This window comes from Eriocheir sinensis, chromosome 50 (genome assembly GCF_024679095.1).
Source record: "Eriocheir sinensis breed Jianghai 21 chromosome 50, ASM2467909v1, whole genome shotgun sequence".
In the NCBI taxonomy this organism is placed as follows: domain Eukaryota; kingdom Metazoa; phylum Arthropoda; class Malacostraca; order Decapoda; family Varunidae; genus Eriocheir; species Eriocheir sinensis.
The window spans coordinates 4821523-4834279 of NC_066558.1; the positions used below are offsets into that span (position 1 = coordinate 4821523).

The following is a 12757-nucleotide window of genomic DNA, read 5'->3' on the forward strand; positions in this document are numbered from 1 at the left end:
TCGCATCCACGTCTATTTATCTATATATTCAAAGTTCTAGTCGTTGGAAACCGATAATTTCTCCGTTGTCATAGTTACCGTACACACACACACACACACACACACACACACACACACACACACACGACTTTCTTATCCCCAAAACCATCACCAATTTCTGAAAACATAACAATTTGTCCTTCCCTTAAAAAATCGCTCAATCGCAAGTTTCTTTCTATTCCTTCCGTTTCAACTTTTACCGTTAACAGGAAGCCGATAACGGATACAACGGGTTCGCGGGACATTCAAATATTAAAAAAAAAAAAAAAAGTCAAACATAAACTCTTGAATCTCTCTATAGACGGAGGATCCAGGAGTCTATATTAGGATCAGAAATGACTCAGAAATCCGAAGCTTTCACGGGCGAACGAGCGATGCTTCAGATTAAACGAACCTTTGCGAATCAGTGAAGGAGAGGAGGAGGAGGAGGAGGAGGAGGAGGAGAAGAAGGGGGGAAGTAGGGAAAAAAGGGAAGAAGGAGAAGGAGGGAGGAAAGAAAGGGATGGAGAAAGGGAGAGATAAGAATGAGAGAAGAAAGAGAAGGAAAGGAAAAGAGAGAGAAGGAGGACGGTGGAGAAAGAAGGGAGGGATGGAGAGAAATAGAATAGAGGCGAGAGAAGGAATGAGGAGAAAGGGAAAATGAGAAGAGAAGAGAGAAGGAGAGCGAGAGAGAGAGAGAGAGAGAGAGAGAGAGAGAGAGAGAGAGAGAGAGAGAGAGAGAGAGAGAGAAGGAATATAGAAAGGGCTGTCTACAATTCTGTCTGTCTGTAGTGCTTAAAAAATAAATCTAGACCGAACTTCACTTTCTTAATCCATTTATTGAAGAAAATAGAACAAATAAACTCAGAAAAATACACTCAACGAAAAGTAATTAAAATAGCAGTAAAAGGGAAAACTGAGGAAAAACAGGAAAACAACAAGGAAAGTATCAGGAGGAGAGACGAAAAGATAACATGTTTGCGACGTGTCTCGAGGCTCACAACATGTTTAATGAAGAATTTATGACCGATGGATTGGGAGCGTGAGAGAGAGAGAGAGAGAGAGAGAGAGAGAGAGAGAGAGAGAATGATTAGGTAATGTTTTTCCTTTCCCATTATCTGCCTCCTTTCTCTCTCTCTCTCTCTCTCTCTCTCTCTCTCTCTCTCTCTCTCTCTCTCTCTCTCCCTCCGTTGTTTTTCTCTCCCTCCTATTCTCTCTCACATTCTCTCCCTCCCGCATTCACTCAATTTTCCGTCTCTCTCTCTCTCTCTCTCGCTCTCTCTCTCTCTCTCTATCTCTCTCTCTCTCTCTCTCTCTCTCTCTCTCTCTCTCTCTCTCTCTCTCTCTCTCTCTCTCTCTCTCTCTCTCTTCCACCCTTCCTCTTCTCGTTTATTTCATTCTATTCTCTTTTATTTCCCTTCGTCTCCTGTCACATTTTCTCCTCCAACTTTCCCTCCATATCTCCTCATACCTGTCCGAGAGAGAGAGAGAGAGAGAGAGTACATATATATACAAAATCAATAAGATCAGAGTGAATAATAGCCTTTTTTTCTCATCTCTTCTTACCTTTGAGAGAGAGAGAGAGAGAGAGAGAGAGAGAGAGAGAGAGAGAGAGAGAGCGCATTCAAAACACCTGTTCAAACCCTCTTAAGTGTACCATTAACCCTCCTATAGAGAATCAAACCCCATCTGTTGGCATTCCATTCTAAGAGCAATCAAAGGAGCAGTGTTCGATTCCATTTACTCACACCAAAAAGAGAATCGAAGAGGAAGCAAAGAACAGGCACTCTATCCTCACACAAACACACAAACACACACACAAACAACCACAAAAAGTAAACAAACACCAAAAATCGAGTTCTCTATTTACACTCTCACCTGTTTGATCTCACCTGTCGCTGGTAATTAATGGGCGTGTCTTTACCTGTATTTACCTGTATTTGCTTAGACTTACCTGTACATTTGTCAGTCGTTGAGAGAGTGTAGGAGGAGACACAATGAGCCTAAGTGTGTGTGTGTGTGTTTGTGTGTGTGTGTGTGTGTGTGTGTGTGTGTGCCTAAGTGTCTTCCTTTAGTGATATGAAAGTGATGTATGCTGACGTGTGTGTGTGTGTGTGTGTGTGTGTGTTTCATTTATCGTCACGCCAAAGGAAGTGAACGATTGTCGAAGTTCCGTTTCATAAAAGAAGTGAAATATCTGTTTGTCAAGAGGATGAAGTGTTTGCGCATTGCCGCCACCCTCATTCTTTTATTCTTTAGTGTTTGTTTATCTCTTTTTTTTTATTCGTATTTGTCTGTATATCTCTTTTTTTTATCCGTGCTCTTTTTCTCCGCCTCAGGGAAGGAAGGAAGGAAGGAATCACTCCACTTTCTTTCCGCGTGCAAGTGAAAGCATTAGATTTATTGTCCAGATGGCGAGGAAATAAATCAGCGTTATTCTCCTTAATAATAATAATAATAACAAAAACAACAAAAATAACGATAGTAATAATAATAAGAGTAATGAAAATAATAGCGACATCAACAACAAACACAATAACAACGTATATAGAAGTAGTAGCAATAGTAGTAGTAATAGTAGTAGTAGTAGTAGTAGTAGTAGTAGTAGTAGTAGTAGTAGTAGTAGTAGTAGTCATAGTAGTAGTATCGGGTCCACACACTAAATTCATATTCATTCAGATCCTTTATGCAAATTTTTCAATCATCTAATTATCACACGAACCTCATTAGCACCTGATACGCCTAATGCATCACAGGTGGGCTAATTGATTAACACCACAGGTAACGCAGGTAAAGGACAGGTGAATGAGGGCCGGGATGAAGTCAGGTGGGTTTTTTTTTCCGCCGCGACTGTCGGTGAAGGGGGACAGTTTTTGATGGGGTCTCGTAATGGAAAAGCCACCCCGTAAAACTGTCCAGAAGTCTGCGGGGAAACTGCGGAAAGAAAACGGAAGACGAACGTAAAAAATGGGGAATTAGAAGATTGGAATTGCGTTTTCTTTGGTTATAGAAAACGAGTGAGGCTTTTTTTTGTTCATAATCGTCTCACAGAATTAAAACCTCACCAGTAAATGTAGTTATTGTTATCATTTCTACTACTACTACTACTACTACTACTACTACGTTACAGTTATTACTATGATTATAAGTACTTGGAAACCTGTCCTGTTATCAGCTCACCGCCTTCACACCTTCCTCTCCAACGTGTGTGTGTGTGTGTGTGTGTGTGTGTGTGTGTGTCCCGACATCCGCTCTTCGTCTTCCGTTACCCATAATGCACGGTGCTGCTGCCAATTAGCCACAGGTGAGCACAGGTGAGGTGGGCAGGTGAGGCTTCGCGCAGGTAACCCGTAACCAGAAACACCAGAGAGGAAACTGAAGGAGAGTATTAAGAGAACTCTCCACCCGAAACTGACCTCTCTTCTGCCACTCGTTCTTGTTCCTTGTGTTCTTAGCAGTGTTCATTTGTTCTTGGGTTTTGTTCTTTACCTTTGCGCTGCTCCCTTGCTGTAAAGATAGTAAAGATGAAGCCGAACCTCTCTTCCGCCTCTCGTTCTTGTTCCTTGTGTTCTTACCAGTGTCTAGCGGGGCTCATTTGTTCTTGGGTTTTGTTCTTTACCCTTGAGCTGCCCCCTTGCTGTAAAGATAATAAAGACGAAGCCGAAGTCATCGCCAAACAGAAGCCCCGGACGACACCAAGCGATAAGCGACAAGGCAGTGTTTTATTGATGAATTATAGATTGGGATTTATAGATTAACCAATACCCGATACGCTATCTAATAAGAAGGGGGCTGTTCTTTTTTTTGTCCTCAAAGGTTACCTGCGTGAGACAACAAGGACCGCATTAACACCTGTACACACACACACACACACACACACACACACACACACACAGCTCAGATCAACACCTCCTCATCACGCAATACCTGATTTCAACCCTTTTTTTTATTTTTATTTGCCTGAACACTGTAAATAGAAGTAGTTAAGAAGTGAAAAATGGCGGACTGTAATTGTGTGTGTGTGTGTGTGTGTGTGTGTGTGTGTGTGTGTGTTATTTTGGTCTTTCCTGGAACTTGTACACTTTCTGGATCTCACTAAACTTAAATTCGCGTTGTGGTTTACGTTCTTTTTCTGGGAACTTGTCTGTCTCCCTCTCTCGCTCCTTAGATCTGTTATTGCTTGATTTTTTTTTTCTTTTTTGACGCTTAATTCCCCTCAGTAACGCAACTTTTAAAATACCACAACGACTAAGTGAAATTCGGTAATACACGTAAAATTATATAAAAAATACGATTTGCGGCTTTTTTTCTGTGATTTTCCTTTCGTAATGGGAAGAATGTATTTTAGTAACCCTTGAAGGCAGCGAAATCCACTTCCAGATTACAGTTTTCTTTTGAAGTTAATAAATAAACACCAAGATAGAAAGATAAATAACTAGACAGACAAACACACACACACACACACACACACACACACACACACACACACACACACACACACGCACTTCTAGGTAGACTGATAGATGAAAAGATAGAGAGATAGATACAGAGATTGACAGGTAAAATAAACAGATAGAAATATAAAAAAATACATACATAAATATATCCAGATATAAAGAAAAATACAACAAAATTCAAATAAACAGATGGAAAGAAAAAAATTACATACATAAATAAATCCAAAGATCACAAAACAATACAACAAAATTCAATCCTCACAAAACAGATCCAATTCGCCACCATCACCTCGCTCGCAGTCTCCCCCCTTAAATAATTAGGTCCGATAGGAGATTCGAATCCCGGACCGCGTGATGGAGCGTCGACGGCGGGGACACGAGGCCACCGATCGCTCACTTACCACGTTGACACACCGCCGGCGACGCTCCTTCGATGGATTATGGATAACCAATAAAAAGCCGCGGGGGGTGGGGGGGGAAGAGGGGGCGGACATATCGAGGGTGTGTGTGGGGTCATTTGTTTATGTGTGTGTGTGTGTGTGTGTGTGTGTGTGTGTGTGTGTGTGTGTGTGTGTTGTCTAGTATGGCGTCAAGCTTTTATTTTGTCCCCTATTTATCCATTTCTTCCTTTAACTTGTGATATGATGATTTAAACTTCAGTAGAATGCTTTAAAGTATGTATGTGTTGGGGGGTGGTAGTGGGCAGGTGTAGGTGTGTGCGTGCGTGTGTGCGTGCGTGCCGGGGGTAATTTGCGCTTCCTATCCTATTCCTTCCTGTCTATAATTAGCAGGATTTGTTGGAATTTGCTGCAGAGATGAGGTGATATGCATTGGTTCCGATTTTTGTGAGCTGTGTCTCCGTGTGTGTGTGTGTGTGTGTGTGTGTGTGTGTGTGTGTGTGTTTGCTGATCGGTCGGTCTATCTGCTTGTCTGAATGCATGTATGTTTGTATAAATGCAATTATGTATGCATGTGTGTGTGTGTGTGTGTGTGTGTGTGTGTGTGTGTGTGTGTTTGTGCGTCTTGCTTCTTACCTGTCTACCTGCTTGCGTGTGTGCTTACCTGTGTGTGTGTGTGTGTGTGTGTGTGTGTGTGTGTGTGTGTGTGTGTGCCGGGCTGAGGGCTGAGGGTGGCCGGTCAGGCGTCAGTATTGATCACAGGTACAGCCCCAGACCACACCTTGCCAGCACCGGATGTGATTATCCGCGGGTAATTAACCGAGACCCACCTGGCGTGACCACCGCCCGAATTAGTAATGTTGGTATTTCCGATTGATGACATCACGGCCCCTTCCAGCGCCCTGATTGGCTGCTGGAGGCGATGACGTCACCAAACATTATCTTCAGGAGTTCATGATTGGGTGGCGCGGCGTCTTGAGTCTCCCTCCCTCGTTCGGTTCCGTCTCGCCGCCGGAGGAAACTTCTGCCGCTCGCCGCGCATCGCCCAGCCCTCTGCGTGACGGTTCGGCGGCGTGTTGACGGCTGGCGCCCCGCAAAGCCTGCCTGTGACGTAATGACACGATTATTAATATATGAGCGAAGCGAAGCGCAGTCAGTGTACATCGGTGACGCGTACAGGAGGGACCGTTCACCGCGCGCTCCCTTTCCCCCGACCAGCGCCGCTCCCTCCCGCGCCGCACACCTCCGCAGTGAGCACCCCCGCGCGTTCCCACTCTGCGCGCGCATCGGTGTGAACGCTTGCGCCCTCCTCTGATCCCGGACCGCGTGTATGTGTGTCTGTATGTCTGTGTACTGCCTGTATGTGTGTGCGTACGTGTGTGAGCGCCTGCGTGTCCCGAGCTGTCAGGAGAAAGTTTGATACAGTGTTTTGTGGACTCCCGCGGCGCCTTAGTGAGTCTTTTGTTCGGTGCGACACACTTGTGGCGTGAGTCCAAGGTGACGCGTGTGCCTTCGACGTGACGGAGGAGTGCCGGAGAGTGTGAGCGGAGGGGCTGTTTGTGCTTGTTTGTGACGCAGCGATACGCGGCGACGCAACAGAGACAAGAGTGTGCTTATGCGGACCAAAGTGAAGAATGTTGACTGCGGTGACTGTACATAAAGTGTGTGGTGATGTGTGTTTAGATAACATATTGACGGAGTGGCTGCTTGTGTTTGTGTCGCAACCGATACGCGGCGATATAACAGAGACAACGGAGTATGATCATGCGGGCCTACGTGAATGTTTTAGAGTGTGGTAACTGTGTCTAAACTCTTTGCGGTGACTATGTGTAAATAATTTGACGGTGTTTTTTGTTTTGTTTTTATGGACGGTTATTTTCGAGTCAATAGAGTTTGCTCATGTAGCTCTACGTGAAGAATGTTGACTGTGGTAACCGTATGTAAACTGTTTGCGGTGACTGTGTGTAAATTATATATTAAACGGAGCGGTTATTTGTGTATATGGCGCAAAGATACAAGGCGATTTCCTGAGTCAATAGAGTTTGCTTATGTAGACCAAGATCAAGATTGGGGTAAATATATATACAAACTGTCACCGGTGATTGTACAAACGATATATTGACGCAGCTTAATTCATTGTTTGTGTATATGGCGCAAAGATACAAGGCGATTTCCTGAGTCAATAGAGTTTGCTTATGTAGACCAACTTCAAGAGTGCGGTAAATATATATACAAACTGTCACCGGTGATTGTACAAACGATATATTGACGCAGTTTAATTCATTCTTTGTCTCTGTAGCTTAGTTTGAAGTGGCGGAACCGTACACTTGAAGAATGTTAACTATTTGTGATAACGACATATAAGCTATTTGCGTTGAGCTTTGTAGGGAGTGTATTGAGACAGTCCACTTGTTGCTCCAGGCCAGTTTGAAGGGACACATTCATACACAATCATTCTCTCAAGCAAACTGCCGATATTTACGTACTGATGAGAACAAAAATATCACTGAATACTCTGATTTTGTAAGCTGAATGCTGCGTCCCTGTAACTCATTCTAAATAGACGCAACCACAAGTGAAGGTTCTTTGATTAAACTGAGAGTAATTACGCGCGACGAAGGTGAAAAAAAAACCCTGCATGTATACTTTGATGACTTTCCGAGTGCAAACATTATTACTTACAAAAAATAAAAGTGCGGAGAGGTGCGTCTAGTGTGCTTTGCGAAGAAACTTTAATTTACAGACAGTTAGCGAAAGAGTTGGCGCGCTAATAATATACTTTCACAGCCTCACACAGACAGACATACGGAAAACTGAAGTGAAGGGAAAAAGCACAGACTAACTTGATGCTACAGCGATAGTGAAAAAAGAAGAAAAAGAACACAACCAACAATGAAAAATAGTGAATCGCGGAGAACAGATCACATGAACACTGGAATTATTTGAACGTTGTGGTCGAGACGAACTGAGAGAGAGAGAGAGAGAGAGAGAGAGAGAGAGAGAGCGGAAATAACAACGGAAACATCAACAAGAACAATTACCACTACTACTACTACTACTACTACTACTACTACTACTACTACTACAAGATGGCGTTGATGGAGGCTTTATGTTTCCAAATTCGCCAAGCTCTTCTCGGTGAGTCTAAATTAACTAAAATAATTGTTCGTTTTAGTTTAATCATTTCTATTCGATTTGTTTAGTGTTTTTATAATTACCTTTTCATCATCATCATTATCATATCATCATTATTATTGTTATTGATTAGTTTCGCTATTTAAACCGACATATCGTATTTCCAGAAGTAGAATCAATTAGTCTTTTTTTCAATTATTAACTTTATTGTGTTTATTAAATAAGAAGACGAAGAGAAAGTGAAGTGCGTGGGCAAGGCAGAGGAGAAAATAGAGGAGAGGGAAGAGGAACAGATTGGTAGAAGAGGAGAAAGAGGAAGCATAGGAAAATTAAAAGGGAAAAAACGGGAAGGAAAAATATGGGAGAGGAAGATGAAGGATTTGGAGAAGGAAGCGGGACTGGAATAAGAGAAGGAAGAGGAGTAAGAGGAGGAGGAGAAGAGGAGCAGGAGAATCAAAAGGAGAGGAAAATGAAAAAGTGAAGAATGAATGAAGACAAAGAAAGAAGAGGAATTGGAAAAGAAGGAGGAGTTAGTTGTATGAGGAAGATAAGAACAAGGAATAGAAGAAACAATATTTAAAACAGAAGGAAAAAGAATATAGAGGAGAAATAGATGAAGTTGGAAAAGTGAAAAGGATTGAAGGAGGAGGAGAAGAAGGAAGAATTAGAACCAAAAGGAAAAATAATGAAAAAAAGAAATAGGAAAGTAAAATTAAGACGTTGAAGAATGAATGAAGAAAGGTTGAACTGAAGACGGAGGAGGAGGAGAATGAGGAAGAAGAAGAGGAGGAGGAGGAGGAGGAGGAGGAAGACTCGCCCGCCATATGGTTTACAATCCTAAGTTTCTGTTTTTACTGCGCGCCGCGGCCCATAAACGACGCTGTGAAGGAAAGTCGCAGAGAAGGAAAAAGTTGGATCGGCCGTCTCGCATTTTGCTTCCTCATTATTACGACTTACGATAAAAAAGAAGAGACATAAACCATTTTTTTCTAACGTTGCTGAAAATAGAAAAGAAATTGCACAGATTGACATTATTATTTTTTTATTGGTTATTTCTCAGCCTTAGTATTTCTTTTTGTTCCTCGTTTTTATTACTTAGAAAAAACGAAGATAAACCAATTTTTTCCGAACTTTGCTGAAAATAGAAAAGAAATTGCACAGATTGACATTATTATTTTTTTTATTGGTTATTTCTCAGCCTTAGTATTTTTTTTTTTTGTTCCTCGTTTTTATTACTTAGAAAAAACGAAGATGAACCAATTTTTTCCTAACGTTGCTGAAAATAGAAAAGAAATTGCACAGATTGACGTTATTTTTTTTTTATTGGTTATTTCTCAGCCTTAGTATTTTTTTTTTGTTCCTCGTTTTTATTACTTAGAAAAAACGAAGATAAACCAATTTTTTTCCGAACTTTGCTGAAAATAGAAAAGAAATTGCACAGATTGACATTATTATTTTTTTATTGGTTATTTCTCAGCCTTAGTTTTTATTTTTTTTTTCCTCGTTTTTATTACTTAGAAAAAACGAAGATGAACCGATTTTTTCCTAACGTTGCTGAAAATAGAAAAGAAATTGCACAGATTGACGTTATTTTTGGTAATATCTCAACCATTATTTATTTTTTTTTCTTCCTCATTTTTGTTACTTAGAAAAAAAAGAAGACGTAAACCATTTTTTCCGAACTTAGCTGAAAATAGAAAAGAAATTGCACAGATTGACATTTTTTTTTTTTTGGTTATTTCTCAGCATTTTCCTTAATATTTTTTCTTCCTCGTTATTATTACTTAGAAAAAAAAAAGATATATAAACCCTTTTTTTTTTTTTGTGTGTGTGTGTGTGTGTGTGTGTGTGTGTGTGTGTGTATCCGAACTTTACTGAAAATGGAAAAGAAATTGCACTCTATGTATTTACTTTTGATGTTGTTGTTGTTGTTGTTGTTAAATAAGATACTTCGATTATTTTTATATATTTTGTTTATTTGTAATTCTTTTTTTGTTTGTTTGTTTGTTTGTTTGTGGAATGTAAGGTTCGCTAAACACTTTCCCCTTCATAAAGTACCACAGTTTACCGTTCTTACCTCCTCCTCCTCCTCCTCCTCCTCCTCCTCCTCCTCCTCCTCCTCCTCGTCCTCTCCTCTTCCTCCTCCTCCAATTCATCCCTTTCTTTCCTTCCATAATTCTTCTATTCTCTTCCTCTCTCTCCTCTCTCTGTTTTATGCTCCCAATACTCTCCTCCTCCTCCTCCTCCTCCTCCTCCTCCTCCTCCTCCTCTTCTTCCACCTACTCCTTCACTTTTTATACTCCCAATTTTCTCCTTCTCTTCTCTTCCTTCCTCCTTCAACTTTCATCCTCATCGTCCTCTACCACCGCTACCTCCTCCTCCTCCTCCTCCTCCTCCTCCTCCTCCTCCTCCTCCTCCTCCCCTCATCGCTACCTTTCTCACGTATCTCTGGGTAATTTCCACTCAATCCGCCGCAATAAAATGGGAAACACAAAGGAAGGAGGTGCGGTGTTGCAGTTTTCCCTTAGTGATGTTTCCTGGGTGGAGGAGGCGAGGGGGGAGCCGGAGGAAAAGTGGAGGCGGTGGAGGGGAAATATGAGGTGTAGGAGGAAAGAGGAGGAGGAGAGGAAGGTGAAGGTGGATGGGAAATTGTGAGTTGAAGGAAGAAAGAGGAGGAGGAGGAGGTGGAGGAGGCGTATACGAGGTGGAGAAGTGGAATAAGAAGAGATGGAGAAAGGAGAAGTGGAGGGAAAAAAAGGAAAAAAAACAAGTATACAACATGATCTGAAAAATAAAAGAAGAAAGAAGAGAAAGGAAGGAAAGAAAGGAGGGAAGGGAGGGAAAGGGAAATCTGGAGGAAATAAACGAAGAAGGGGAGGGAAAGATAGGAGGAGGAAGGGAGGGAAAAATACTACTCTCTACTTCTACTATATTCAGGAGCAGGGTTTTTTTTTTTTTTTTTTTTCATTATTGTTTTTTTTTTACGCCCTTGAACTGTTTCCTCTGCTGTAAAAAAAAAAGTAAATCGAGTACCGGGCTTTTTTTTATTATTGTTTATTCTTTTTGTGTGCCCTTGAGCTGTCTCCTTTGTTGTAAAAAAAAAAAATAATAAATAAAATAAAATAACTCAAACAAAAATCACCCTCGTACTTCCCCCGTTGGTCAAAAGATGTCGCTGATCTGCTTCATCAATAACAAATGACAGTCGCTAAGCTCAGGGAACACGGTAATTATATACGTCGTGATTATCTTATCCTGTAATTAATTGGTTCGTCTCCCGGCCCCGACACCTGCACCGCTTGGGATAGAGAGGACAGGTGAGGACAGGTACACATCACACCTGAGCTCAATTGCATTCTCTATCTCTCGTGCATTCTCTCTCTCTCTCTCTCTCTCTCTCTCTCTCTCTCTCTCTCTCTCTCTCTCTCTCTCTCTCTCTCTCTCTCTCTCTCTCTCTCTCATCCCTCCTTCCGAGTTTCTCTCCCCTCCTTTTATTTCCTCCACCTCTTCCTTCCTCCCATCTTCCTTGCCTTTCCTCCCATCTTCCATCTTTCTCTCCCTTAATTCACTCTTCCATCTCGCCCCCCTCTCTCTCTCACTCCCCCTCCTCCCCCCATCCCCCCTCCCTCCCCTCCAAACATGTGACATAAATGTGACTCTGATCGTTAGATAATAGAAAAAAAACATGTTGCGGTTACCTTCGTGTGTGTGTGTGTGTGTGTGTGTGTGTGTGTGTGTGTGTGTGTGTGATGTGCCGCCGCGGTCACCTGGGGGCGTGATTTGACTCCAAGTGTAATTAATTGTTCTAGCTCACCTGAGAAAAAAGAAGAAGGAGGAAGAGGAGGAAGAAGTGGAAGAGGAGGAGGAGGAAAACAAAAAAGGTAAAAAAAAACATTGAGAATAGGGATATATATACTTGTGTCGTCTTCTCCTTCCTCCTCTTCTTCCTCCTCCTCCTCCTCCTCCTCCTCTTATATCTTTTCTTCTTCCTCTTCTTCCTACATCCGTCCTTCATCATATATGTGTCGTCTTCTCTTTCCTCCTCTTCTTCCTCCTCCTCCTCCTCCTCCTCCTCTTATATCTTCTCTTCTTCCTCTTCTTCCTTCATCCGTCCTCCATCATACATCAAGAGGAGGAAGAAAACAAAAAAAAAAGATATATAGCAATGAGTGGTATGCAGATACTCAGGTTAATTCATCTCTCCTCCTCTTCTTCCTCTTCCTCTTCCTCCGTTTTTATCTTCTCCTCCTCAATTTCCTCTTATTTTCCTTTCCTCCTCTTTCTCGTTCTCATTCTTCCTTCTCTTCATATATATAAATTATCGCCCTCTTGATTATCCTCTTTCTCCTCTCATTCTCTTCCTCTTCCTTCTTCATTTCCTCGCTTTCTTCCTCTTCCTTCTCCTCTTCCTCTTTAACCTTCTTCGTTTACTCTTTTCTCCTCTTTTTTTTAACTCGTGTTTTTTAACTTTTTCCTCCGCTTCCTCTTTCTCCTCTTTTCTCCTCCATTTTCCTCTTTTACCTTTTCTATTTACCCTCTTTTCCTCTCCTTTTCCTGCTTCCTGTTTTTATCCTTCTCTTTTTCCTTTTTTTCCTTTTGTTCCAATGTTTATCACCCTCTTTTTCTTCCTCCTTCTCCTTTTTTTTTCTCCCATTTCCTTGCCTCCTGTTTTTATCCTCCTCTTTCTCCTTCATTTTCTTTTGTTCCAATCTTTATCACCCTCTTCTTCTTCCTCCTTCTTCTCCTTTT

General features: G+C 41.7%; 1 protein-coding gene across 5 annotated transcripts in view; it reads left to right on the forward strand.

Annotated features, from left to right (window-relative positions):
* Positions 1-5568: 5568 nt before the first annotated feature.
* LOC126982278 (homeobox protein cut-like) overlaps positions 5569-12757 on the forward strand; it is a 75106-nt gene continuing 67917 nt past the window's right edge. For 2 of the 5 annotated variants that reach the window (XM_050834271.1, XM_050834273.1), the window contains exons 1-2: positions 5570-6123; positions 7661-8011. In XM_050834271.1, the coding sequence (XP_050690228.1) occupies positions 7963-8011 (49 nt within the window). In that variant the 5' untranslated portion in view covers positions 5570-6123; positions 7661-7962. Of the gene's footprint in view, positions 6124-7660; positions 8012-11792; positions 11890-12757 lie in introns of those variants that run through there. The other 3 variants (XM_050834274.1, XM_050834272.1, XM_050834275.1) reach the window with 3 other exon arrangements.